The following is a 26,888-nucleotide window of genomic DNA, read 5'->3' as shown; positions in this document are numbered from 1 at the left end:
GTTGTTTCAGATCTGCAGCCTTATAAATACGCAGGATACCCCATGCTAATCAGGACTATAACAATGGAAACTTCAGATGACCTCCTTTTCTCAAAAGAGTCTCCTCTGTTGCCTGCTGCTGTAGAGCTGGCTTTCCACACTGTCAGCTGCTCAGCCCTCAACGCGGAAGAGCTCAGAAGGGAAAACGGGATCGAGGTAACACGGAGTGACCTTTGGGTTGACCTTCACGCTAGTTCAGGCACATCACGTGACTCTTGGCGATAGAGAATTTGCCAAGTACAGAGTTGATACAGTTTGTTTCATTTATGCCAACAGATAACAATATTATATTTCCTATATTCTAGTAAAAATTAAAGGTAGAAATGGAGCTCTGTTTCATAATGTATACTGGAGAGTATTGGATTCAGAGTTGGTGAGCTGAATATTGTTTATAAAGTATCATATTGAGACCATTTTAAAAGAAACTGTTATTTATTTAACAGATGTTGATTGAGTAAACATCTTACCCAGTATCTGATACTGAAAGGTTATTCATATTTATTTCTCCCAGAAAAGGCTTTCAGTCTTCAGGTAGAATGGGAGCTTAATGGCTGGCTTCTTTCTCGGCAGGTGTTGCAAGAGGCATTTAGTCGCTGTGTGGCTGTCTTGAATCGTTCTAGTAAACCAAGTGACATGTCAGTACAGGTGAGGCCGAAACATTTGGTTCCAAGAAAACTACACTGTGCCTTTATTTGAGACTCCAGCGTCTATGAAAACCACTCAGAGGGTTCATTAAACCATAGTTGCTGAGCACCACCTGCCCTGCCCACAGTGTTTCTGATTCAGTGGGTCTCGGTGGGGCCCTGAGGATGTACTTGGTTACGCAGATTCGCAGGTGATAATGATGGTCTGTGCGTCACACTTTAAGAACCACTGCGCTCACTAAGTCACTTGTGATCTGTTGGCTTTTTTATTTTCTTAAAGTACAGAATAGTATATGAACCCTTGTGTCCCCATTACCCAGTTTCAAATGTTTGCCGTTTTGCCATTCTTATTTCACTTATCTTTCATCTCCTTCTCTGACTTCCTTTCCTGCCTCCCTTCCCTATCCCTAGTATTTTAATTGGTTTACTTTTTGTTATGGTTATAATAGTTGAATTCTTTGATAGTACACCCATCAAGAATTCATTAAGATCATTGTAGAATGCACCTTTTTTGTGGCCCTTTGTTTATGCCAGCAAAGTTTAGAATACACCTATAAAACAATTGAGTACAGGCTTTTTGAGTTTCATCTTCTACTTTGAAATGTAGTGGATAAATAGAATTATGATTCTACAATGTTAATAAGCTGGAAAATATATTTTAATCCAGAGGTCAGCACGCATTTTAATAAAGGTCCAGAGAATAAACATTTGAGGCTTTTAGGCTACATACAGTCTCTGTTGAATGTTTTTGTGGTGGTGTTTTTTTAATAACTCCTTTAAAATGTAAAAACCATTCTTAGCTCCCTGGTCGTATGATGACAGGCCATGGTCGAGTCGGCCCATGTTCCATAGGGGCCGTGATGTGTCAGCCCCGGGGAGTCCGAACCAGAAGTACTAGGGACGTGATGGGAATAGCCTGTTTAATGTTGGAGCATTATATAGATACTGTTCAGCGTGATTCATAAATCTCTGCTGGTTTGACTCCCACTGTCTTAATGAGAGTCAATGGAATGCACATGTAACACCCCCCCCCCAATGGTGTTGTCTGCAGGTGTGTGGGCACATAAGCAAATGCTACAGTGTGGCTGCGCAGTTTGAAGAATGCCGGGAGAAGATCACAGAAATGCCTGGCATCATCAAGGATCTTTGCCGGGTGCTCTATTTCGGCAAGGTAGAGTTCGTCTTTTGTGCTTTCCAGGTCGTCAGCAATGAGTTTTCTTTTCAAGTAGCCAGTCTCCAATTTATAAACAAGTCGTTTTTCCCCCAAATTATTCGTAAGTTAACTATTTGGATCTCAAATAGCATTTTTCACAGAAGCCTTGCTGCAAGTGAAGGCTTTCGTTCCTAAGCTGACCCACAAAGAATGAGACTAGAGTGACATATCTCAAGAGAAATGGGTCTCATCTGAACAGTAGAAGAAACGCAGGGAAGAAAGGGAGAAGACTAGACTGAATACGTCTACTGAAAGGACAGGGCCACACACATAAAACCCGAAACCTAGGCAAGGCACTGCCGCGTGGGAGCATCCTCATGGACCCGAGAGCTCGCTGTTCCCTCCTGCTCCGGCCTGCTGAGGGAAGCAGAGAGGGAAGTGACTGGACAGAGGGAGAGTTGTGTTGGAAGGGACGAGGACCGGGGTGCTGATGCGGACTACTATCCAGGAGTAAGGGGTCTGATGAAAGTGTGCCCTCAGCTGTGTTTACCTGATGTCCTTAGAAGTGTTCAGTAAGAATAAACTCATCTAAAGAAGTAAATTTGTACACCTGCACTAAAGATACCGGTACACTTAAGAACACTGGCGTGTGGGTTGCTGTAAATTCCTTGTCAGTATTTTAAAGAATTGAAAATTCAAGAAGTGAAATGAAGAAAACTATTGCCAAGTCTTTGAACACTAGCCTCAAAGGTAGTAATTCTGTTCTGTCACAGGGCCACTTTTAATTTTAGGCTTTGAAGGATGTAGGATTCAGATGTAAATTGAAAATGGAAATCTAAGAGGAGGTGAATATTTTGCATTATAAGATAACTAGCCTGACATGCATCCAGTTCCTCCTGGGAGCTTCTTTTAACTCTGTAATTAGTTTCGTTGTTCTTACTCTCACAGAGTATTCCCCGGGTAGCTGCACTTGGGGTTGAGTGTGTCAGTTCTTTCGCTGTGGATTTCTGGCTGCAGACACACCTGTTTCAGGCTGGAATTCTGTGGCACATGCTTGGCTATCTGTTTAATTACGACTACACACTGGAAGAGAGTGGCATTCAGAAGAGCGAAGAAACCAACCAGCAGGTAACTGAGTGCTGAGGGTGAACCCAAACCATATGTTCGTGTGAAGCAAAGCTTCAACTATCCAGAATCCCCATAAACTGTTTTATGAGATAACTAAGTTTATTGCTCTTTAAGCCCCCAAACTTTTTTTTATCTTAACCACTTATACTGGAAGGATTCAAGACGAGAGAATTTGTATTAGCAAATACTGGGAATAACTTAATCTTTAACTGATTACTCAGTGTCACCTTTATGATTGCAAAATTGTGGTTTTATAATACAGGGACATACAACAATACTTTTGGGACTAGCTCCCTCAGACATTTGAGTGCTTACCTGAATTTTACATGCCTTTTTTTCTCTCTCCCCTGTTTACTCTCATTCATTATTCATATTATTGTCAGTATGTGCCTTTAGCAGTCAAGTATTCCTGCCTGTTCTCTATTTTCCAGCCAATCCCAAAATGTGCTTCTTCCAGTTATCTACGAGATACTGTTTGGGTATAAATGAGTTCATAGATCCTGATGGTCCTTTGTATAAATAAAAGAGTAGGGTCTTAGGCATAAACTCTTTTAACATCAGTGTTGGGGACTCTTGTATCTTTCTTGGTCATTTGCTCTCTGCTTTTTAAATACGTTTCATACAGTTTGAGTTCATAAAGCCATTGGGTTATCTGTATAAGATAACAGAGCTACTGTAATGTCTTAATCTTTTTAAACAGGAAGTAGCAAACAGCCTTGCCAAAATGAGTGTCCGTGCTCTTAGTCGCCTTGGAGGGTATCTGCCGGAAGAGCAAGCAACCCCGGAAAATCCAACCATACGGAAAAGTTTGTCTGGCATGCTCACACCTTATATTGCTAGGAAACTTGCTGTGGTCAGTCCCACGGAGGTATGTGCTTCAGAGGTAGCCTGGGTTTTGATGATTAGGGATGAGTATTGCTGTGGGAAAACCTAAAATTTGAAAATGTTTCCATGCTTATTCCCTCAGCCAAGAAACTTACTTTATTGTGGATTGATGCTAATGATACCCTCTCTGTAAGCCCAGTCTTTCTGTTCAGTGCAAACGACCCTCACGGCTGCTCAGTTGTGGCGCCACCCTGATTCTCTTAATGGATCTCGAGTCACAAAGGGACGGCACGAGAGCAGATGTGGGAGGGTTTTACGTTGTGCAGAGAGGACTGGGAGTCAGGAGGCCGGAGTCTGTTTTAGCTGTTTTTCGTAAGGTATAACTTATTTAGATGCAAGGTTGAAATCCTGAAAGTACCATGTTATTCAGACCATAAGACTCACCTAGGTTTTAGAGGAGGAAAATGGGGTGTGGGGGGACTTTTGAAGCAAAAAATGTGGGAAAATATTTAATAACATACATGACATAGTATTTCACCAATGTAAGTATAATACTACATTCGGACTATAAGATGCACCCTCATTTTCCATCCAAATTTGGGGGGAAGGTGCGTCTTACAGTCTGAAAAGTACGGTAAGTGCAGACACACACACGCATTAACATTGGCAGGTCCCCCAGCTCCTCTGGCCTCTTTTGTGGGGATCACTGAGAACTGCCTACCAAAGCAGCTCTGGAGAGTTAACCGACAGAAATCCGTTGAATAGACGGCTGCGAAGCCTTAGATTCTGTTTTTAAAATTCACAAGCGGCGTATCTGTTACTGAATCTGTCTGATTGGGTTTGTGTTTCAGTGCTGGGCACTGCTTTCTTGTGCCCCTGGACAGGAGAAGGGGGCATTAGATGGCACTCTGGGTCTTCGTTCTTTCTCTGGACTTTGTGTCTTCTAATGTGAAAAGTTTTGCTGACTAGAAATGTTCTTTCCAGAAATACTAGCAAGTTGTTAATTCACTACTGCAGGGGAAAAAAAAAAAACAAATGAAAAAGCAGAAGCATTTCGAAATCTTAGCCTGAACGCCATCTGGATTTATTAAATGCTTATTTTAAACTGCTAGTTCTCAAGGTTTCACAGTTTTCCTAATGATACATTTTTTCAGCCATTTAACATTTTGAAAACAAGATTTGGATGTTTTTGTGTAAGATGGAGGTAATAACACACTGCTTTCCTCCTTGCATAGAGCTCTGTAAATGAAAACGTTTTTTTACTAAAACGTGTGAAGGAGCGTTTAAAGTTGATATGTGTATTTACTGTCGAGGAGAGCTAGCCAATGGGAGAGCACACTGGGCAGGGGGCAGTTGTAAGCTACGTCTGCAGAACTGCGTACTGCACTTTTGAATCAGGGCTTGGCCAACGAGACCGGAACAGACTCTGCCCATACATTTTATTTCCCTTCCTAGGAGTATGTTTTTTAAAGACTTAGATTTTGTTTTCAAATATATGTATGTAAAGGCAATATGGTTCCTTTTACGTTTATATTTACTGTTTACTAAATGCCTTAACACAAAATAATCTTGTGTAAATTTTACCAAAGCAGAGCCAGTGTTAAGAATGTGAAGTTAGGCCCTGGCCAGGTGACTCAGTTGGCTAGAGCATTGTCCTGGTGCACCAAGGTTGTGGGTTCGATTCCTGGTCAGGGCACATAAAAGAATCAACCAATGGATGCATAAATGAGTGGAACAACAAATCAACGTCTGTCTGTCTCTCTCTCTATCTCTCTCCCTCTTCTCTCTCCCCCTTCTTTCTCCCTTCTTCCTCCCTTCCTCTGCCTCTCTAAAATCAATTTAAAAAAATTAAAAACAGCCCTGGCTGGTGTAGCTCAGTGGATTGAGCTTGGGCCTTCAAACCACACGATCACGGTTCGATTCCCAGTCAGGGCGCATGCCTGGGTTGCAGGCCAGTTCCCAGCAGGGAACTCATGAGAGGCAACCATACATTGATATTTCTCTTCTCCTTGCCTTCCCTTCCTCTCTAAAGATAAATAAATAATATATTTTTAAAAAGGGGGGTACAAACTTAAAAAATTAAAAACAATGTGAAGTGAAACATTCAAATTTGAATCCCATTTTTACCACTTAAAGGTTGTGAGCCCTGGGGCAAATAATTTGCCCTTTTTCAGCCTTGATTTGTCTCAGCTGCAAATGGATGTTATCAGACTTGTTAGAATTATTGAGGTCCTTACTATTGAGCTCCATTATATCTGAGGCACTTATTACCAAATGTATTAGACAATTTTAATAAACGATAACTTGAGTATTTGTTCTAAATGTTACCAAACTTACACTGTTTCCTAGATTTTGAAGATGCTTAACAGCAACACAGAGAACCCCTACTTGATATGGAACAATTCTACAAGGGCAGAACTACTTGAATTTCTTGAATTTCAACAAGAAAACATGATTAAAAAAGTATGTTATTGTATTACAAGTCTCTTGGGTGATTTACTCTGATGGAATCTCTGGAAATGTAACTCAGTATTGACAAAACAGAAGTCTGTTGTTCATTTGGTGTTAATCAAGCTTATACCTTTTTGCCACCTAATATTTGGTCCATATAAGAACACTTCTTATTGTACTTAATAAGTTAGGAATTTTTTGTTGTTTTTGTAACCACTTACATGTAGCTATCTTCTATTATAGCCAGGCCCTCCTTTAGTTGTTGTCTTCAATCTCTTTTCCCCAGTAAATCACAGTTGCTTTTTGGTATCAGAATTGAATAATTTCTCTATATGCCAATCATGTGTACCCTAATTACTCATTATGAACCTTAGGATGCCATACAACTCACTAATGAGCACATTATAATACTGGCCAGTGCCAATTAGATAATAATAATGTGCACTGCTTTATTTACAGTCCACTCATTAAAAAAAAAAGAATTGAATAATTTCTCCAAACCTGACAGTTTCCGATGGAGAAGATGTTAAACTGCTAAAAAACAGTAACAAACAGTAGGGTGGGAAATCAGGAGAAAGCCTGGATGGTACATACAGTAGATGGTTGAGTCTTGGTGGTTTAAAAGTAATTATGCCTGCTAATTTGGTGTTGGTTAAAGAGTAACTGTTCCTGTTACGTCCTCAATTATTCAAAATTTGTTTTTCGAATTTTATGATAGTCATCCAGAACTCTTTATAGATGGAAGTTTTGAGAATTACAAAGCTGGGGAAAATAGGTCTTGCATTTCTGTGTGTCATCCATTGTTTTACCAGAAAAGACATACAACATCTCTCCCTGACCAGTGTGGCTCAGTTGATGGGGCGTCATTCTGCAAAGTGAAAGGTTGCCGGTTCAATTCCCGGTCAGGACACATCCCTGGGTTGCGGGTTAGGTCTTCACTCGGGCTGCGTGTGAGAGGCAACAGATCAATGTTTCTCTCTCACATTGATGTTTCTCTCCCTCTCTTTCTCCCTCTCTCTCTAAAAATAAATAAAATCTTCTTGAAAAACATCTCTTTTTTTCTTTCTTTAGCATTTTACAGTTTATTGTATACTTTTATATATTATTTTAGTCCAACCTAAACTGTGTATTCATTGGGACTTTTTCCCCTCCTGTTTCTCTTTTCTTTCCTTTTTCATTAAATGGAAAGTCTTCTTGATTTTGCCAGCCTATTTATTCAGAGATGCTGTTTTCCAGCACTTTATTTAATACAGTGCTTTTTAAATCCAGTCCAAGTGTGTTTGTGTCTTAGCCCTGTCACCCCACATCTGACTGGGCCGAATGTCTGCTGAGGGGGGTAACAGGAGCCAAGTGTCGGACTTGCTGTACCAACACTAGAGCCAAGACGCCTCCTTGGCTGACCTCTGTGGTCTTTTGAAACTTGAACATGAGTTACAATAGTCATCTTTGGACTGGAAATAACGATTTGATGCCTGTTCCAGTTGTAGCGAGTGCTGTGTGTTTGACCCACCACATTTTCTTCTCTCTCTCTGGAAAAGGAATAGGTCTTTTAAGTTATTTATCTGTAAAGTTGTTAAGCTGAATATGGGTAGATTTTTTTGAACCAGACACTAATGATTCTGATTACGATCTAACAGTTTATTTTCTTTTTTAAAAAGGGTGATTGTGACAAAACTTACGGATCGGAATTTGTCTATAGTGATCATGCCAAAGAGCTTATAGTAGGTGAGATTTTTGTTCGGGTGTATAATGAAGTTCCTACTTTCCAGCTGGAGGTAAGCTAGCTACTTGTAGTTTTGTCTCGTACTTTTGCTCATTTGTTATTGAAAGCTACTAGTTTATCACACTGTATACATTGAAGTAATTCCTGTTCTTTGCCAAATGCTTTGTCTACCGCCCTGGTGTGTGATGTGCTGACCATTGATAACTACGAGCCTCTTTATTTTAAACGTTGAAGAATTTAAGTCTGTTGATTCACTCATAAGAAGTCATTCCTTGCCCGGCTATTTTTTATGTTATGCACTTGTCATGTATATATGTCTCAGTTTATGGAGGTGGCAGGCCATTTACACAGTCAACTCTGTTGTGTAGAATGTCACATCACCATCTAGAAGTCCTTCTCTGGCCCATTATTAAAAGAAAGTAAGACAATACATGTGGAAAACAAAAGATTTTTTTTTAGAAAATGCGTGAGGGCACACCAGCTCATCTCTTATGATGACCCTCGGTCACTTCCAGGAGTGAGTGAGGAGCGTTGTTTTTTTCTTGGTGCTTGGGGATCATGCAGGAATACTTGGTTGCGTGGGTTTGTTTTCATTTGGTTTTTGCAGGGACGGCAAGGAGGATTTGGTGATTGATCTGTAAGGAGGGAAGAAGTGAAACTTTATTTTGGACTTTCCTCTTTGCAAAAAAGGAATTTACTAAACCATAATGTATATTATTTAGCTGTTAAGCAGAATGAATTCAGTGATTTGTAAAGTTTCTTTGAAAACTGTCCTTTGAGTTTATATTCTAAGTACATATAGTTTTTAAATATAACCAAATTATAGAAGTTACATTTGGCAAGAGAAGAGACCCGCTAATCTGAGAACTGTTACACCAAAGTACTGATGGGAGTGTGTCTAATGTGCTGACAGACAACGTCAAGGAACGCCTCATAATGCAGCTGGCTGTTGTGCCCCTGCCGATTTTACTCATAGGTGTATTTATGTGTATATATAATTAATCACCTCCATAGTTTGAGTTTTTGTTGTTGTTTTGCTGTTTGTTTTTTTTTACTCTGCAGTCTTTGTTATAAGTTATTTCTGAGGGCACACATGTCTCTAAATATTTCTCTACTTAGGTTCCAAAAGCGTTTGCTGCCAGTCTCTTGGATTACATAGGCTCCCAGGCCCAGTATCTTCACACATTCATGGCCATCACACACGCCGCGAAGGTGGAGTCAGAGCAGCATGGAGACCGCTTGCCGAGAGTGGAAATGGCTTTGGAGGCTCTGAGAAACGTCATAAAATACAACCCAGGTGTGTGACCGTACCCTCGATCTATAAGGTTCTTACAGTTAGAGGGCCCCCCAAATTCCGATTCTCAGTATTATCAGGGAAAATTACTGGTTTATAATGCCGTATTTGGTATAACATTAAGAGGAATTGACCCCATAACATTTTTACCTGTAAACAGTAGACTAGATGGAGAGGTCAGTGCACCATGTTTATAAGAATCTCAGTGGGTTGAAAGGCAGAAGAATTTGACAGTATAAAATTTCAAGTTGATGACATAGTTGATATACCAGATATAAGTGCTTAAATTAGATTGATTAGATGATCTAAATGCCATGTGCATATGGGCACTCATTTTTTTAAAGTATTTTCTTCTGTTAGTCTCTTTTTTTTTAAGATTTTACTTATTTACTTTTAGAGCAAGGGGAAGGGAGGGAGGAAGAGAGGGAGAGAGACACCAATGTGAGAGGGAAACATCGATCGGCCTCTCACAGGCGCCTGGACCAGGGACCAAACCCGAGGCCCAGGCGTGTGTCTTGACCGGAAATCAAACCTGTGACCTTTCGCTCTGCAGGATGACGCCCAGTCAGCTGAGCCACACCGGTCAGGACTGGGCACTCACGTTTTTCAAAAGCTGCCTAAAGTTTTGTTGGTATATATAAAATTCGAAATCATGACAGTGTGAGAATTTTTATTTTTAACATCTTTAAGAGGACATTTCCAAAAACATTACTACTCTATCTGAATCCAGGGGAGACGGATGAGTGAACATCTGAATGCTTCTTCCAATTCTAACTTTGATAAGACATAGAGAATATAAAATCTAAAACAGTATGAATTAAATTTCAGTGACTTTTAACAATTATCTTCCAGGTACTTTTTTGCTCTTTTCAGTATAACAGTACTGTTAAAATTCTGACTTTTTGTTTATTGCCAACAAATTAGTCAACTATAAAACAACAGTAAATGTTGTTAGGAAAATTAGTCATTTTCAAGGTACACTGGGATGGTGTTAAAGGCAGTGTTACAAAGTCTGAAGAAAACTTTATTTTTTATTGTTTGGAGTTGGCATAGTAGAGCGCCGCCAGTGCTGCCGTGGGCACGAAGTGATCAGCAGAACCAGTCACTGTTTGGGGCTCACTAACATTGAGGCAGGGCTTGCACACAGACTGCATTTTGGTCTCAGGTGTAAGTTTTGTGTATCAGGACCACAAGTTCTCTTTAATTTAGAAGCATGGTTTATGTGACATCAGTGTATTTATGATAATTCTTACCAGTTAAGAAGTGGTTTAAAAATGAACTTAAAAGCAGTCTTGTTTATAGAATTGGTTGAGGCATTGTAGTGAATTATGAGGCCTCAAAAGACTACAAATTATACTTTATGTTTTACTCTCATATAGTGAAAGGAAATATACATTGAACAAAATCTTAATGTTCTGTTTTTGAATGAAAATCTTTGTTTTATTGACAACAAAGTGGTGGTGAATATGTGGGATTGGGGTTTAAGGTGGGTAGGCATGGAAATGCCGTTTAGTTTTCCATATTTTCACAAGTAACCTCTAAATATGCATGTCGGTTGTTGGTTTGTAATGTAGTTCTCAGCCGGCAGAGTTCTAACCCAGTCTTACTAAAACCCAAGTGACTTCACATTTTCCCGGAACATAGGTAGGCCAGGTGCAGTGAGGGTGCGTAGCACCTGTAAGGTCTAGGGATAAAGTATAATTACCACCTTATACCTTTTAATTTTAAGTTCGTAGTTGATAAATATCTTGTTTTTAGCCTGAGGCTAAGGGTGGGGTTGGAAGTGAAAACAAAACAAACGTAAGAAACTCTGATAGTTAACTCTTTGCCTAAGGTTGACTGCTTCTTAGAAACACTTTACTCACCTCATGTCACACGAACTGAGGAAAGGTTATCACGGACTTGTAATTGACAGCAAACAACAGTGAGTGCTGGTTTTCTGAAGGTTCGAAATTTAGAACGTTTCTAGGAAATAAAAAAATAAACGTTTTATTTTTATTCCCTAGGCTCTGAAAGTGAATGCATTGGGCACTTTAAATTAATATTTTCTCTTCTTCGAGTCCACGGAGCTGGTCAAGTGCAGCAGTTGGCTTTGGAGGTAAAAGAATGTTGTACTAAAGCATGTTGCCTTTGTACCCCTTAATGATACACGGTTTGAGCCTTGGTTAATCACCATCTGAAGCTGAATGGAAGTTCACATGTATTTTTTTATTATTGTTTGTTTTCATTTTGCCTATTAAGCCAAGTGAATACGTTTTTAAAATTTGAATTATTCACTTTGAAGAGCAAATGTTATGTAGTTCAGTTCAAGGTCATTCTTTTTGTGGTCATTGTCTGTTATGCATTAGAACTTGAGATGCATTGTGTATTGTCATGTGGTGTGGGTTAAGAAATGGACTTTACTCAGGTACTTGGAAGCCATGGATCAATTAAGAAAGGGTTTCTCTGATTTCCCCACGTTCCCACAGAGGGACATTTGAGACCAGGGAGCTCTGCTGGTTACATAACGGGTTTGTGTTCCAGAGGAAACGCCCTCTGCCCTCCCCCCAGTTGCTCTCTCTTCTTATGGGTCAAGTTCAAAAGCAACCTTTGCAGTGAGGGTACAGGTGGACAACTGGGGTATTCTACCGTTAGCAGGAACTGTCCAGGAAAGCCAGATTCCCAAAGCCTGTAGGTCTGAGGGGTCCAGGAGAAGTTAGAGGTCCTGCTTTCAGGAGAAGGGGACCACTGGTTTCCTGGGAAGCTCTTGGGGCGGAGCCTTTTCCTCTGGCAGAAGCAGGAAGTTCCTGGTGGGGGGGCGGGGCTTGTTCACTATCCAGGCAGCCCAGAGGGAGCCCCCAGGATAAGTTTTCAGAAGTTCGAGCTCATTGTAACACAATTTATTATTTTAAAAAACACCAGATTCAGCCTTGGAGTCATGGGTTAATAAGTGGTTTGGGAATGATATGTGTGACATGTTCTTAGATTGCACTTTTGTTTCAAATAGATTTTTAATAACAAAAGTGAAATGGGTTAAGAAACTTAAACATGTTCTTTTAATTGAAATACATGCTTTTCTACTCAATACCTTCAGGTGCTTTGTAACATTTTAAATAAACACGATTAAATCTAGGATATGTTGCTTTGAGGTGCTGACCATCTGGTTCAAGTTTAGCGACACTGATCTTTAGATGTGTACTGTAAAAGTTAGAGAGGTCATTTCGGGGGGCGGGGGGGAATGCCTGTTTCTTTAGCATGGAAAGATAGACACAGTCTATTGTTCTGGGCCCTGAAGACATTAACTTTCTCCCTGTAAAAGCAGTCCAAGTAGTGAGGGTCATTGTCTTCCTAACACTCCACCCCAAATCTGTAATTGGAAAATACTACTGTACACACCACAGTTGTGGAACGTGTAGGGCTGAAAGCTTTTCTAAACCACAAGCTTGTGAATTGTTGCTAAGATACTTGTTAGAACATTATGCCTAAATCTTACCCCCAAATTAACAGGAAGCTAATGTACATAATATAGATCGGAGCATTAACATTTTTTATTAGTTTTCAAAAGATCAAATAATAAAGCCAATCTTTTAAAATTACTTTTTTCCTAAAAATTAAATATTTTGTCCTCCAGATATTTTTCTCACTTAAAGTCTTAAATTTACTTCAAGTCTGGCTAATTTGATTTAACTGGATGTAGGTCAGAAATTATTTCCAAAACTCTTAACATCCTGTTATTAATTTACAGGTTGTGAATATAGTGACATCTAACCAAGACTGTGTCAACAGTATTGCTGAATCCATGGTGTTGTCCAGTTTATTGGCACTCCTGCATTCGTTGCCATCGAGTACGTGTGTTCCCTCGAGTGGACTTTCAGAAACCGCAGCGTGGCCCACCCTTAGAGGGGAGCCGTTAGTAGATGATGCAAAGCCTCTCACGTAGTGTTGTCCATGTTTAGTTTTGGAATATTTTAAGTGGTATTCTTTACATTGAATTTGTCTTCCTAATTATGTTGTATTAAATTAATATAATTATTTTGCATTTTCCGTATCAAAAGTTGAAAGTTGGAGATGAGGTCCAAAAGCAAAGTGAAGTAACTGAGGATTTTTGGTTTGTTGAGTGTGAACTACACATGAGTAATTGAGGATTGACTAATATTCTGGGATTTATTAAAAAGCATAATTGGTCTTGGATGGTAGAAAAAAGTGCTTAAGATAAAAATAACCCTTCCTTCAGCCTAGAGTTGAATTCTTCATTATTTGTTCTTTACTGATTTAGTGATGAGATTACTGCCACCAAAATGAGATCAATTTTTTTTAAAATATTCCAACCTCATTTGTTTGTAATACAGTATGTACTAATTAGTATTGTTCTCCTGCATGGTAACTGAGCCCACCCCAGGTAATTAGCCTTTGCTGTTTTAACACTTGGCAGCCTCCACCCTCTATGCCAGATCATCACTTCTTTGGTCAGCTGTCTGTCATTGCCATTGGCTCTGGAAGAGTCAAGTCCAGCAGCTCAGTGTACTTCGATGATAAGGAGTGAGAGGTGCACAAACCGCGTCCAAAAGGATGCTGTTGAGTCTTGGATTGGAATAGTGTGTTGCAGCTGCTTCTTCCTGCTCCTTTCTGGAAGATAATAGCACCAGATAAAAAATCCTAGTTGCCTGATTAGAGTGTACTCAGGTGTCAGGATGTGAGAAGATTTTATTTGTGCTGTGAGCAGTGAGGTAGAAAGCAGTGAGCAGTGCATAGCATATTGGTTATGAATGTGGACTCTGGAGTCAGACAGACCTCGATACAAAGCCGAGGCAAGCCCTACTCTGTATTCGAAATCTTGGACTGGGTTAAACTGGACCTCAGCTTTTTATTCATCACAGGCCATAATGTCTGTCTCGCTGGTTCTTGTGAAGATCTAAGTATGAGACCCTGTTTAAGAGCACCTAGTTCAGTGCGTGGCACAGAAGTGATACCCAGTAAATGTAAACTTACTGCTGATACATTCCTTGAATGTCTCTTCCTCTGTAGGTCGTCAGCTTGTTCTGGAAACTCTCTATGCTTTGACATCGAGTACAAAAATAATCAAAGAAGCAATGGCAAAAGGTAATGTACAGAGTGCTTCATTGTCCAGTTATGCTCAATAACTGGATGGAGCTGCTTCGAATGGTGTATAAACTAGAATACTTTGGAAAACTTACAGTTAAAAAAAAAACAACAATTGCACTGAGTTAAAATAAGGTTGAAAATAATCCTGCTGATTTAAAAAGTTACATTTTTATGTATAGTATAAATGCTAATTCTGTTTTTCCTTCATAGGGGCTCTAATTTATTTACTAGATATGTTCTGCAATTCAACACATCCACAGGTTCGAGCCCAAACAGCGGAACTTTTTGCTAAAATGACAGCAGATAAACTAATAGGTCCAAAGGTGAGCACAAAATAGGTTTCTAGAAATAAATTAATTATTAGAGATCTGTTACTCTGATACTGATTTCATGAAGTTTATTAAAGTTCAAGAAGGTGAGGGTAAGGAGATGATGATGGGAGAGGGGAGGGAGGTGGAGCGTACCTGATGGTCCCTGTACGTTGCTAGTTTGAGAGAAATGGTAGTCAGGGCAGCCTACACTGGTTTTAAGAAGTTTTAAGAGAGTGTTCGTATTATGGTGATGATTGCTTATCTCCCTTGAAGAAAGAACAAAAGCATAGGTAAGTCAGGACAGAGCATACTTCTGCAGAGAATTCCTTCGAGACACAGCTGTAGTCAAAGTGTCCTTGTTCTCTAATTAGCTCAGTCACACAGGAAGTGGTGCTCCTGAAGCACATCTGTGCCAGCCTGCCGAGCAGCAGGGACAGGTGGGAGGGAGCACCGTGAGTTTAGGTTCCCGAGCCCCTGCTTCCAGAGCCTGATTTGACATCAGGAAAACAAGTAGGATTCAGTTATGTTTTTCTTGCCTGATCTCACAATCCACGTATTGAGAATCTGTTCCAACACCTGAAACAGTTGTATTTTGGGAATAAAGTCAATAGTCGGTCATTAATAAAGTTAATAAAGTTGATGAGATGGGAGAAGATTACATTTGGATGCCTATAGAAAGAGTCCATGAAAGTATGAAAGAGTCCTGATATTTGACACTGAGTTGTCTTAAAGCTAGAGTTGGGTAGCACATAATTGTGATATTTATTTTTCTTTTTTTAAAGATTTTATTTATTCATCTTTAGAGGGGAAGGGAAGGAGAGACGGAGGGAACATCAATGTATGGTTGCCTCTCATGCGTCCCCTGCTGGGAACTGGCCTGCAACCCAGGCATGTGCCCTGACTGGGAATCGAACTGCGATCGTGTGGTTCGCAGGCCTGTGCTCAATCCACTGAGCTACACCAGCCAGGCCTAATTGTGATATTTATTACATACTTTAAATGATGTTTTAGGTGTTTAAATAAATATATACTGCTATTGACTTTGAGCTCTTCAGTAATTTTTGACTTTAGAAATACATGAAAAACAAATTTTTTCAAGGTGAATGTATTTATATTTAAATTTTCTGTATAGGAAAATACAAGTGTCAGCTCCCTAGTTGAAAAACTGATTTGCATGGAGAGATTCTAGAACTGGGGTTAGTGAGCTTTTTTCCTCCCTTATTGGTGACAGATGTATTGAGATATAATTGGTATATTACACAGTTCCCACATATAAAGTATATAATTTAGTGATTTTATTATATTTATAGATTGGGCAGCCACAGTCAATTTCAGACCATTTTCATACACCCAGAGTGGAAAAATACTCCCTTTATCAGTCACTTCCCTTTTCCCCTCTTCCAAGAACTTGGTAACTACTAACCTACTTTTTGTCTCCATAGATTTGCCTATTCTAAGCATTTTATGCAAATGGAATCATATGATATGTGGTCTTTTGTGATTGGTTTCTGTCACTTAGGAAGTTGTCAGGACTCATCCATGTTGCAGCAAGTATCTGTACTTAATTTATTTTGTTGCCAAGTAATATTCCATTATATAGCTACGCCACATTTTGTTATTTCCATTTATCAGTTGTTGAGCATGTGGGTTGTTTCAACCTTTTAGCTACCCTGAGTAATGTTTCTGGGAACATATGTTGACAAGTTTTTGTGTGAATATGTGTTTTTATTCTCAGTGAAATTTCTGAAGCATGTGGTAATACTAGTTTAACCTTTCAGGGAATTGTCAGACTGTTTTTTAAAGTGGCTGTACCATTTTACATTCCCACCAGCATTGTGAGAGTTCTAATTTCTCCACATCTTCTCTGACACTTGTTATTATGTATCTTTTTCGGTTATAGCTATTCTAGTTGAGTGTGAGGTGGTAACTCTTGGTTTTGATTGACATTTCTCTGGTGGCCAGCGACATTGAGTATCTTCTTATCTGCCTATTGTCCGTAGATACATCTTTTTAGACAAGTATGTTTACATTTTGTACTCATTTTTCAATTGGGCTATTTGTCTTTTGCTATTGAGTTGTAATTGTTTTTTATACAGTCTGGACAGCAGTCCCTTTCCAGATAATTTGATTTGCAAGTATTTTTTCCTATTCTGTGGATGTCTTTCCATTTTCTTGATGGTGTCGTTTAAAGTCCAGACTCTTTTTTGTTGTTCTTATAACTTGTGCTTTTGATGTCATGTCTAAGACACCATTTCCTAATCCATGTTTATAAAAATCCACGCCTATGTTTTCTCCTGAGTTTTGTAGTTTTGGCTCTTGTATTTATGTCTTAGACCCGTTTGAGTGAATTCTTGCACATGATGTGAGGTAGTGGTGAGGCTGGTGGACTTCTTCTGTAGAGGGACATATAGTAAGTCATATAGAAGTTTATCCTTTGTGGGTCATGTGATCTTTGCAAATACTCAGCTCTGCCATTGTACCAGGAAAGCAGCCCTGGACAGTGACTGTGTGGACGGGCGCGGTTGTGTTCTGATAAAACTTATTTTAAACAAGCATATTGCTTTTTATTTTTTTGTCCCCACCCAAGGACATTTTTTTTTCACTGTTTTTTTTTTTTTTAAGAGAGAGGAAGGAAGGGAGAGAAGCATTGATTGGTTGCCTCTAGTACGCGCCTGAACCAGGGATCAAACCCACAAGCTTTTGGTTACGGGACGATGTTCCAACCAACTGAGCCACACCAGCCAGGGCTCTAATAAAAGTTCATAAACAAAATCAGGGGGCAGGCCACCTTTGGTCCTGGTTTGCTGACCCCAGTTTTAGAATAGCTGAGTAACCTGGACACATAGCTCTGAAGGCTTATGATCAAAGGATTTGTCTCACGAATTTTTTTTTTTTTTTTACTTAAAACAATAGTAAGCAAACCATTGAGTTATCACTTCCTATTTGAACTCTGACATGACCAAGAAAAGTGACATACTCACTATTTTATGGATGTTCTGTCACGTAACTGACATTATTTCTTTTAGTTCATTGGCTGCGAGGAAATGCAAAGCTAAATTTGTAGTCTCACCAGCAATTTTACAGAGCTTTTAATGTTTACTTTGTATGCTGATTTCATATTATTCTCATTCATTCAAGTAAGTTTTTGAGTATTTTCTGTGTGCCAGGGGCTTTTGCATACAGGCAGTGAGCAGGACACCTGGCCTGGGGGAGTTTCCCATAAGGTGAGGTTTGAGCGGACATGAAAGACACAAAGAGAGAACTGTGTGAAGACTTGAGGGGAAAAAAACTTGACTTCCCATCTTTCATTTTGTCTTTGCACTTAATGCCTCTTGCTAATTTTTAGTTAGTGTGTATGTGTGTGTTGCGTGCATTTTTTTTAAAAACTACTTTTTAAATCCTTTCTGGAAAAGTTACAGTACAGTACAAAACGTGGCACAGCAAAATAAATGCACTAAAAATACTTAGAGGGTGCAAAGCATGAGAAAAACTTGTTTAGGGGATGGGGAGCATGGGGTAGAGTTGGGAAGGACAGGCCAGCTAAATGTGTTGGGGGAAGAGGGAACAGCAAGTGCAGGACGTGATCCGAAGAGTGCGATCTAGAAACTTGACGTGCCGGTGATACCGAACTTCTCCAAGTTTCTTACATTTGTGGCAGAGAATGGAAATGAAACTAGATAGCTAAGTAGAAGCAGGTCATGGTGAGGCTTGTTCAAGTGACCTTTGCATAAACCAAGGTTTATCTTCAGTTATTTTTTTCTTGCCTGATCTCACAATCCAGGTATTGAGAATCTGTTCCAACACCTGAAACAGTTGTATTGTGGGAATAAAGTCAATAGTCTGTCATTAATAAAGTTAATAAAGTTGATGAGATGGGAGAAGATTACATTTGGATGCCTATAGAAAGAGTCCATGAAAGAGTCCTGGTCCCACTCCAGGGCTTTTGTGTAACAGTGGCTGCTGTCAGCTGTAACACAAACTACAGAAATGCCATGTGTTAGAGGAATATAAAACAAACCAAATATTGAGTGTTTCCAATAGTTTTTTTCCTCACACCTCCTTCAATAGGTCCGACTTACGTTAATGAAATTTCTGCCAAGTGTGTTCATGGATGCCATGAGAGACAACCCTGAAGCTGCCGTCCATATTTTCGAAGGAACCCATGAAAACCCTGAGTTAATTTGGAATGATAGCTCCAGAGATAAAGTGTCCACAACAGTGAGAGAAATGATGCTAGAGTGAGTAAAGACGCATGTAGTGGCTTAGGGCCTTCTGGTAAAACCACTGGGAAGGGCGAACGTCATCCGCTTGGTCAGCTCTCTGAGACTTACTCCGGAGGCTAACTAATGATGTCCCTCCTTCTTTCCCCCAAGGCACTTTAAAAATCAGCAAGACAACCCCGATGTAAGCTGGAAGGTAAATATACTTTTATTCAGAGAAAAGGAACTTATCATTTTACTCTGTATTTTTAAAAATTCCTGCTGAGTCAGTTTAATGCCAACCTCTCAGATACTTTGTCCTTAAGACTTTACGATCTCCCTCTGGAAAATAAGGTTTTAGACGAGATAGGGCACGTTCAGGGCGCTATGGCCGTAGACAGGAAAATAAGCTTTTAAACATAAAACTAGGAATACTCACTTTTAAATTAAATAACTAATCAAAACAACTTTTCTGAATTTTACTAAGAGACAATAAAACTTGTGATAACTATGATTTGATTATATGAATGACAAAGGGCTACTTCATTTCATAGTCATGTCTTTAGTAGAGTTTGTGTTTATTATTTAAGGTACAAGGAATGATGACTGGGTGACTTGACTGTGGTTCTTTCTCCGTTTAAAGCTGCCTGAAGATTTTACTGTGGTGTTTGGAGAAGCAGAGGGTGAACTTGCTGTTGGAGGCGTTTTCTTGAGAATTTTCATTGCACAGCCAGCCTGGGTTCTAAGAAAGCCTAGAGAATTCCTTATTGCACTACTGGAGAGATTAACTGAGCTCCTGGAGAAGAACAGTCCTCACGTAAGCCTCCGCCGCCAGATAGCCTGCTAACCACCCCGCCGTCCTCGCTGACCGTGTGTGAAGAATTGGCTGCCTCTGTCAACGCAGCGGCCACGTTTAGATTCAGCTATGCCCATCTGTTTTTCTGGAATGTTCAAAAGTGAAACTCCTTAGTAAAATGGTTTTTTCTGAAGCACAGTTGTAGGTGTCTGTACTCAGAAGGTGCTGTCCCTGACGACTGTAGGAGTACAGAAAGAAGGTTTCTGCCACCCCGTTTCCAGTAGCTGTAGAATGTTAAGGAGAAACCTAAATGTTCAGTGTAGAAATCTAAATGGAAGTGTGTTCTGCTGGGCCGTGTCCTTTCCTCAGCTTTCCATGTGTGGCAGGGATGACCCGGGTTATAGACACTGGCGGGAGAGCAGGAGCGGCATGGGTGAACTTTGTGCCCATGCTCGAAGCCACAGTTACTTAGAAAGCAGGAGTGAGTGAGAAGGTAGCCTTGGTCTTGGATTGGTGAGTTAAAAGCCCTGATAGTATATAAGGTTCTGTTATTTGAACTCCAGATTGAAAATAATTGAGGATGTCCATGACTGGACATCCTTGTTGTATTAAACAAGCTGGCTGTAGAGAGAGGTTCTTAAGAGCCCAAACTGTCTTGTCCGGTGGTCCTGACCCACAGTTCACGCTCTGGCACTGACTGAGCTCTGTGACCTTGGGTGATATCTCATGACTTGGCCTCACTTGCCTTGTTTTTGAGTGATCACAGCATCTTCCCCTAAGGCCGAGGTTTGAATGGACTTTGATGTATAATGGGTTTTGATCAGTATGTGGAGTGCTTTGCATAATGTCTAACATGTGTCAAGTACTTAAAAATTATTAGTTAGTATTAGTTTAGCAGAGCTTTAAAAACATATTAGTATAGAAATATCTACATATTTCTGTTTCCATAGTCACATTTTCTCTACTGGGATTTTACTACATACGGCTTGTTTAAATAATGAAATCTTTAAAGTAGAAACCAGGAAAGGGAAAACACAGTATATTTCCCCTGTGTCACTTTTCTTTTTGGGCACATCCCAATTGCCATGTTCATCTGCAGTGCATTTTGTTAAGAATATGTGTGCATATAGTGGGGTGTTACAGTCCTTGTTATTCATCATGCACAACAGAAAGTGCATTTTAGCAACCAGACATGTTAACTAGTAGGGTTTTTAATAGAGCTACAAAAACACTAGTTCTGCATTCTTGTGAATTATTGAAGTTCTCTGACACTGCCATTTCTATAAAATTATCTAAAAATTTCTAGTACTGTCTTGTAGGAGGGGGTCTCTTAAACCTGCAATAGAAATGAACCGTGGCCTTGCCCAGTGAAAGGAGGCTAAGATTAAGATCTTAAACTCCTCTCAACTTATGCCTTGTGTCCAAATAGGGAAGTTTGTTCTCAAAGGATTTGTGAGTCAGTTTTTAAGTAGTAGTGTGTGGGATTTGTGGATCCCTAGTTTTAAACACCAAATAATTGCCAAGGATGTTTAGGGCTGTATCAGTATTTTATTGTTTGTCTGTTTGTTTTACACCCTTCAGGGAGAAACCCTGGAGACTTTGACGATGGCTACAGTCTGTCTCTTCAATGCTCAGCCTCAGCTGGCAGATCAAGTCCCACCGTTGGGCCATCTTCCCAAAGTCATCCAGGCGATGAATCATAGGAACAATGCCATTCCTAAGAGTGCCATTCGGGTTATCCACGCCCTGTCCGAAAACGAGGTATCGATGAGTCCATTTAGTAGGTTATAGTTCTAGGGTTTATCTGGGCTCCCTCTTCCTGGCTAATGTACCTTGTAGGGGGAACCCCTTTCCTGCTGTGCGCCGTTCCGCATGTGAACTGCACAGTACGGTAGCAGTTCTTAATCAGTGTAATGACATCATTGACAGAGGACTGAGTTTGATTCAGTTCGTTACTAAACTTCACCTGAATGTAGGTTTTCCTACTGTGATATTTGCTGTGCACATAAAGTACTGTCACTCTGCAAGTAACCTCCTCTTCTGGGGCCTTTAGCTCTGCGTTCGAGCCATGGCGTCTTTGGAGACCATTGGCCCGCTGATGAATGGAATGAAAAAGCGACCAGATGTTGTTGGTCTAGCCTGTGAAGCAATCAATCGGATGTTTCAGAAGGAGCAAGGCGAATTAGTAGCACAAGTAAGTGGCTTGCGGATTCAACACTCTTTTTAGGAAAGCGAACATACCAGAAAAATCGGTTTTTACTGACGTAGCACGGCTCGGTTTCCCTCGCTGAGGTTGAGTAAAGAGGTAGCTCAGGAGCTGTGCGCGTGGGATTTCAGAGTGTGTGCACACACACACACAGGCACAAGTGTGTGTGTGCCCACAGAGGAAGGTGGCCCAGCTGCCAGATAGCTTACCCATGTTTAAATGTAAAATTTGGGTTGTCTATGAGCATTTGCCCTTAGCTTGTTTTGTAAAATTTGCTGCACCCTTTTTGGAAAGATTTGTTCTGTTTGTGCATTCCTTTGTTTCTTAAGTTGCATTTAAGAAACATGCCAAGATTTTGTTTGTCCTTTCAAAGAGACGACCCACCTAATAAAAGTAAGACTTGATGGATACCAATGTAAACAGACACTGAGAAAAAAAAACATACAATAAATTAAAAACCATTGTGACTGATCTTTCTAAAATATAATTCTTAAATATAACTGGGTCACTTTTTATCTTAAAACCCCTTTAAAGGTTTCTTATTACCTGCCACATGACCAAGTGACATCTGGCATCCTTAGCCTGGATGCAAGGCCTTGGGTCCTTTTTATCTGGCCCTCCTCTTCCCCCAGCTCCCTTTCCTCGGATCTCCTCTCCCCCAACTCCACGCCTGGCTTAGGCTGGTCAGAAGCACTGCGTACGTCTCACAGAGCTAACTGGATGTTCTGAAGCTCAACAGTTACAGTTGGCTTGGGGGTTGTTGTATTGGAAACAACATGAGCCAGCTCTACCACTTGGTGGCTCTGTGACCTCAGGCATTGATACTGAACCCTGCAGTGCTAGGACTCCTCGTGTGTAAAGTAGAAGTTATGACTACCTCACGGCGTCGTTAGGAGAATAATATTGATAAAAAGGTACACTCACTAAATGTTACTTCCACCTCTTCCCTTTGAGTTTGAGTTTGAGGGGGCATTGAAAATTGTGTGAATCTAGAGTATTATCTAGCTTTTATTAGGCTGAGAGGAAATGGTTAATGCAAAAGTTGATGTTTTAAGAAAATGTGAAAAAGATACAGAGATACGTCAGATGTGGTTGTCCACTCGTGCAGTGTCGTCAGAGTGGGCAGCCCAGTGTATCGGCTGGAGCGTGTAGTGATTTTGTCCGTTACTGACAGTAGTGTTGCCTATGTCACTAGGTGTCGGGAAGATTAAATAAAATAACCATTGTGCAGCATTTAGCATAGTTGACGGCATGGGTTAAAATCTTACTAATAAGGATGCCATTATCGTCAGACACTAAAAAGTCTTCATCTGACATTACAGTAAAGCAGGTTGTCCTCCTCCAGGAATGGTGCTGGGATGAAATTATTTCTTCAGTGATGGTTTGCAGGGGTTTTTTTAGCACGTATGTGTATGTAATACTGTCTTCCAGGCCCTGAAAGCAGATTTGGTCCCGTACCTCTTAAAATTACTTGAAGGCATTGGCCTCGAAAATCTGGACAATCCAGCAGCGACGAAGGCTCAGATCGTTAAAGCTCTCAAGGCGATGACTCGAAGCCTGCAGCACGGAGAACAGGTGAGTCGCACAGAGCTGGGCCTTCGACCTGCTGGTACAACAGAGAGCTCTCAGAGCCCAGGGTCTAGGCCAGGGGTGGTACATGCGCCTCTGCTCAGGTTCCACTTACAGGTGTGGTTCTGTGGGCTGTAACTGGAGCTGATCACAAGACCAAGGATGCACTAGCATAGCAGCCTCATAACCAGTGAAAAGATGCAAACCATATACTCAGGTAGTCACCCAGGAAGGTTCTTTTTCTGTATAGTGATAGCATGTTAACACATGTCAGGAAGAAAATGCTGGAATTCTTCAGCATTGAAGAATATTGAGTGTTTAGCGCTGATTCAGTTTACCTTTCCGTTCTAGGAGTTACTACTGTTGGGTGGTGATCAGCATAGCCATGAAACATCCCATAGTGCCGTGTAATAGAGACAGAGCATCTTAGTTCTTCTCCTTTCTTTATAGCACTTACGAAGTGTTGGTTTCCTTTTTTGTCACATAGATACATATTAATGTGTTTCGGCTGCAGCCGTGTGCTGATTTCAAGCCAGTTCCGTTAACTTAATTTTCCTTTTTGGTTTTATTCGTTACGTTGCTTCTGAGGAATTTCTCACTCCATGTTACTAAATAGCCCTATCCACCCATACTCTCTCTCTTATTTTCTTTAATCAAGGGGAAATTTAAGTAACGTAAAAATGATCATTTAAAGTGGACAGTTAGTTGGCATGCAGTATGTTAGCAGTGCTGCGTAGCTACCACCATATCTAGTTCTCAAAAGGCGACTCTGTGCCCGTAAGCGGTGACTTCCCACTGCTTCCTCCCCTCAGCCTGTGGAAGCCACCACTCTGTTTTCTATGAATTCTCTTCCGGATATTTCATGCAGACGGAATTTGTGTGACCTTTGTGCCTGGCCCCTGTCACTTAGTATGCTCTCTGGCCCATCTCTGTTGCAGTACGCATCAGTGCCTGCCTTTTAAGGCTGAGTAATGGCCCACTGTGCGCATGTGCCGCAGTTTGTTTCTCCGTGCCTCTGCTGATGGACATTTGGGTTATTTCTCGCTGCCAGTTCTTTTTCACGTTTAAATTGGCTTAAAGCTTTCCTCTAGTGAATCTGCTCCCTGTGTTTGTGTGTTCCAACTAAATAAACGGATCTGCGCTGTTGTCCATCAGGTTGGTGTTATCATTTGAACAATTTAAGGTGACCTTCCAGAAGAGAGACACCATGTGTTGCCGCAGTCATTAACTTAGTTTGTGTAACGTGTTTGGGAGGCTTTGCCCGTGGGTGTTCTGAACGGCAGGCAGAGCCACTCCGTGTGCCACGTGCAGGCGGTTGTCATCCCCTGGACCTGCCGCAGGGCTGCTGTTGGTGGAGCGAGCACGATAGCCCTGACCCCCCCTTCCACTCCCAGAGGGAAGAGAAATCCGATGGTTTCCAGAACAGCAGCTCCTGCACTCGCTTCACTACCAGTCACCCACACTGCTCTGTCCAAGGTTGGGACAAGGAGTCTCTCGGATGCACGTGGCCCCACGTACATCTGTACTGTAATGCTTACCATTAAATTATGTGGTGCTGTCTCCCCTGCTAGACTGCTCGCATTTCAGAGACGGACTGTCTTCCTCATCCTGTGTCCGGTGTGTGTGGCACATGCAGAGTGCATGACGCACATTTGATTTGAACATTGATGTGCCAGGGATAATCTCTAAGTTGGAATTTCCTACACATTTAAAAATCTGTGTACATGGAAAGAAATATGTCTTTCATTTTAGTTCAGGAGACACACAGTATTATTTGTAATTGTGTGTGTGTGCGCATTAATAATCACCAAGCACTATCCATTTTACATGTGATACTCTGATGCGTTCTATATTAACCTGTTTTATTTTCTGAAGTGCATTGATCACACTTGTCTTAATTGATCTCATAAACTTCTAACAGCTGTAATTTGTAATTACATAATCTGTAATCTGAAAGATAGCTCTAAGTTTTAGCTTGAGTTTGTGGCGTCTTCTCCCCGTACCCCATCCTCAGGAATTGCAGGGGCCCACAGCACACTGTCAGCCAGTTGTTACTGTAACGAGAAAACCTCCTGCCCATATCACATGCGAGTCAGTGAATGGTAGGTTCAAAATAATAGAGTCCAAGTTTGGAGGACAGACTGACTTAGGGGCTTCTTCGGGCTTAGTTCAGTGAGCTGACCCTGGTGTAGAGGGTTTGATGAGTGCGAGGTTCTAGTCCGTCTTCAGACCTTCCTCAGCTGGCCCTCTTCCTTTTGTCTTGGAAGTTTGCTTTTTCACTTTAGTTCTACTTTCAATATCCAGCTCTTAATTTATTTAGGTTTCAAGAATTTGCTTTATTTCCCTAGGTGAATGAAATCCTGTCTCGTTCTTCAGTCTGGAGTGCCTTCAAAGATCAGAAACACGATTTGTTTATTTCTGACTCACAGACAGCAGGATACCTCACAGGTAAATCATACCTAATCGGTTGCCCTAAGACATGGCAGAAGCCACCACACCTTCCTTTTGCCCTGACCAGACTGACACGGCGTTTAGAGGGTTTCCTAAGCTCCTGCCGGTGCCGGAGGTACTATGGGCACACAGTGGGCCCGGGTTCCGTCCCGGACAGCACGTGGACTGCGGTTGTGTCGAATGTGTGCTGAAACGTGAACTCCACTCAGGTTTCATGAAATCGGTTGGTGGTGTCATAGGTTACGTTTGGAGCGTGGCTTTATTCAGTTGTTTATCTTGAACATTAAAAATTGTGGAGAAATATCTAATCAGAAATAATAGTCTCAGAAACATGGTAGCATCATTCCATTTCTGTCAAAATAACAGATTGTTTCCAAATATGTATACTCATATGTGAGATATTTTTCTTCTAAGTTTCCAGTGATTAATCCGTGCTTTCACTAAATATTTCCGGATAATCCTCTCCTGGGAGGAAATATTGGGTATAGTGAAAGAAAGGATGTTTTTATATCATAGGAGTCAAAAGGTAATATAGTTTTAAAGCTCAGGACATTTGTTCATTTGACACACTAATTACAAAATAATTTTAAAATATTCATTTTCATATTGAATATGAAAGGAAAAGAAAAAGTCTGTTTAAAAGGAAAAGTCTCAGTGTTCTGTTGCCATATGCTGAAAATGGATAGAGTCTTTGGTTTAAATGAAGTACAATGTTTTTCAGTTGAAATTAACCCCTAAGAACAGGAGGTGGTCCTTCCTGTCTGCCTGAATTGTAGTAGTCGCCTCCTGAACAGTGTGGGTTTGTACTGCGCAGGTCTGCTTACACATGGGTTGTTTTCCCGTTATGAAGTTTAAACCCGTGTTGTTCAAGGGTCAACTTCAAGGTTGGGCATCCATGTATGAAGAGGGCTGAGTGTAGTTCTACTTGGACTTGCAACTGTGTGGGAGGTGATACTCCTAACCCCTTGTTGCTCAAGGCTCAACACTGTGTAAAAACAGCCCCCAAATCCTCCTCTA

At 40.7% G+C, this 26,888-nt stretch overlaps 1 protein-coding gene across 1 annotated transcript in view; it reads left to right on the top strand.

Annotated features, from left to right (window-relative positions):
* DNAJC13 (DnaJ heat shock protein family (Hsp40) member C13) overlaps positions 1-26,888 on the top strand; it is a 110,343-nt gene that overhangs the window by 77,268 nt on the left and 6,187 nt on the right. The window contains exons 37-55 of the mRNA XM_037061279.1: positions 11-195; positions 610-684; positions 1,735-1,854; positions 2,785-2,964; positions 3,665-3,832; positions 6,139-6,252; positions 7,899-8,015; positions 9,083-9,260; positions 11,264-11,355; positions 12,982-13,081; positions 14,262-14,336; positions 14,550-14,662; positions 18,719-18,888; positions 19,024-19,066; positions 19,493-19,666; positions 21,227-21,406; positions 21,699-21,839; positions 23,283-23,426; positions 25,769-25,868. Of these exons, the coding sequence (XP_036917174.1) occupies positions 11-195; positions 610-684; positions 1,735-1,854; positions 2,785-2,964; positions 3,665-3,832; positions 6,139-6,252; positions 7,899-8,015; positions 9,083-9,260; positions 11,264-11,355; positions 12,982-13,081; positions 14,262-14,336; positions 14,550-14,662; positions 18,719-18,888; positions 19,024-19,066; positions 19,493-19,666; positions 21,227-21,406; positions 21,699-21,839; positions 23,283-23,426; positions 25,769-25,868 (2,469 nt within the window). The remainder of the gene's footprint in view (positions 1-10; positions 196-609; positions 685-1,734; positions 1,855-2,784; positions 2,965-3,664; positions 3,833-6,138; positions 6,253-7,898; positions 8,016-9,082; positions 9,261-11,263; positions 11,356-12,981; positions 13,082-14,261; positions 14,337-14,549; positions 14,663-18,718; positions 18,889-19,023; positions 19,067-19,492; positions 19,667-21,226; positions 21,407-21,698; positions 21,840-23,282; positions 23,427-25,768; positions 25,869-26,888) is intronic.

The sequence above is a fragment of the Sturnira hondurensis genome, unplaced genomic scaffold (genome assembly GCF_014824575.4).
Source record: "Sturnira hondurensis isolate 20B ecotype Veracruz unplaced genomic scaffold, ASM1482457v3 Scaffold0013299, whole genome shotgun sequence".
In the NCBI taxonomy this organism is placed as follows: domain Eukaryota; kingdom Metazoa; phylum Chordata; class Mammalia; order Chiroptera; family Phyllostomidae; genus Sturnira; species Sturnira hondurensis.
This window is presented reverse-complemented; position numbering and strand designations above follow the sequence as displayed.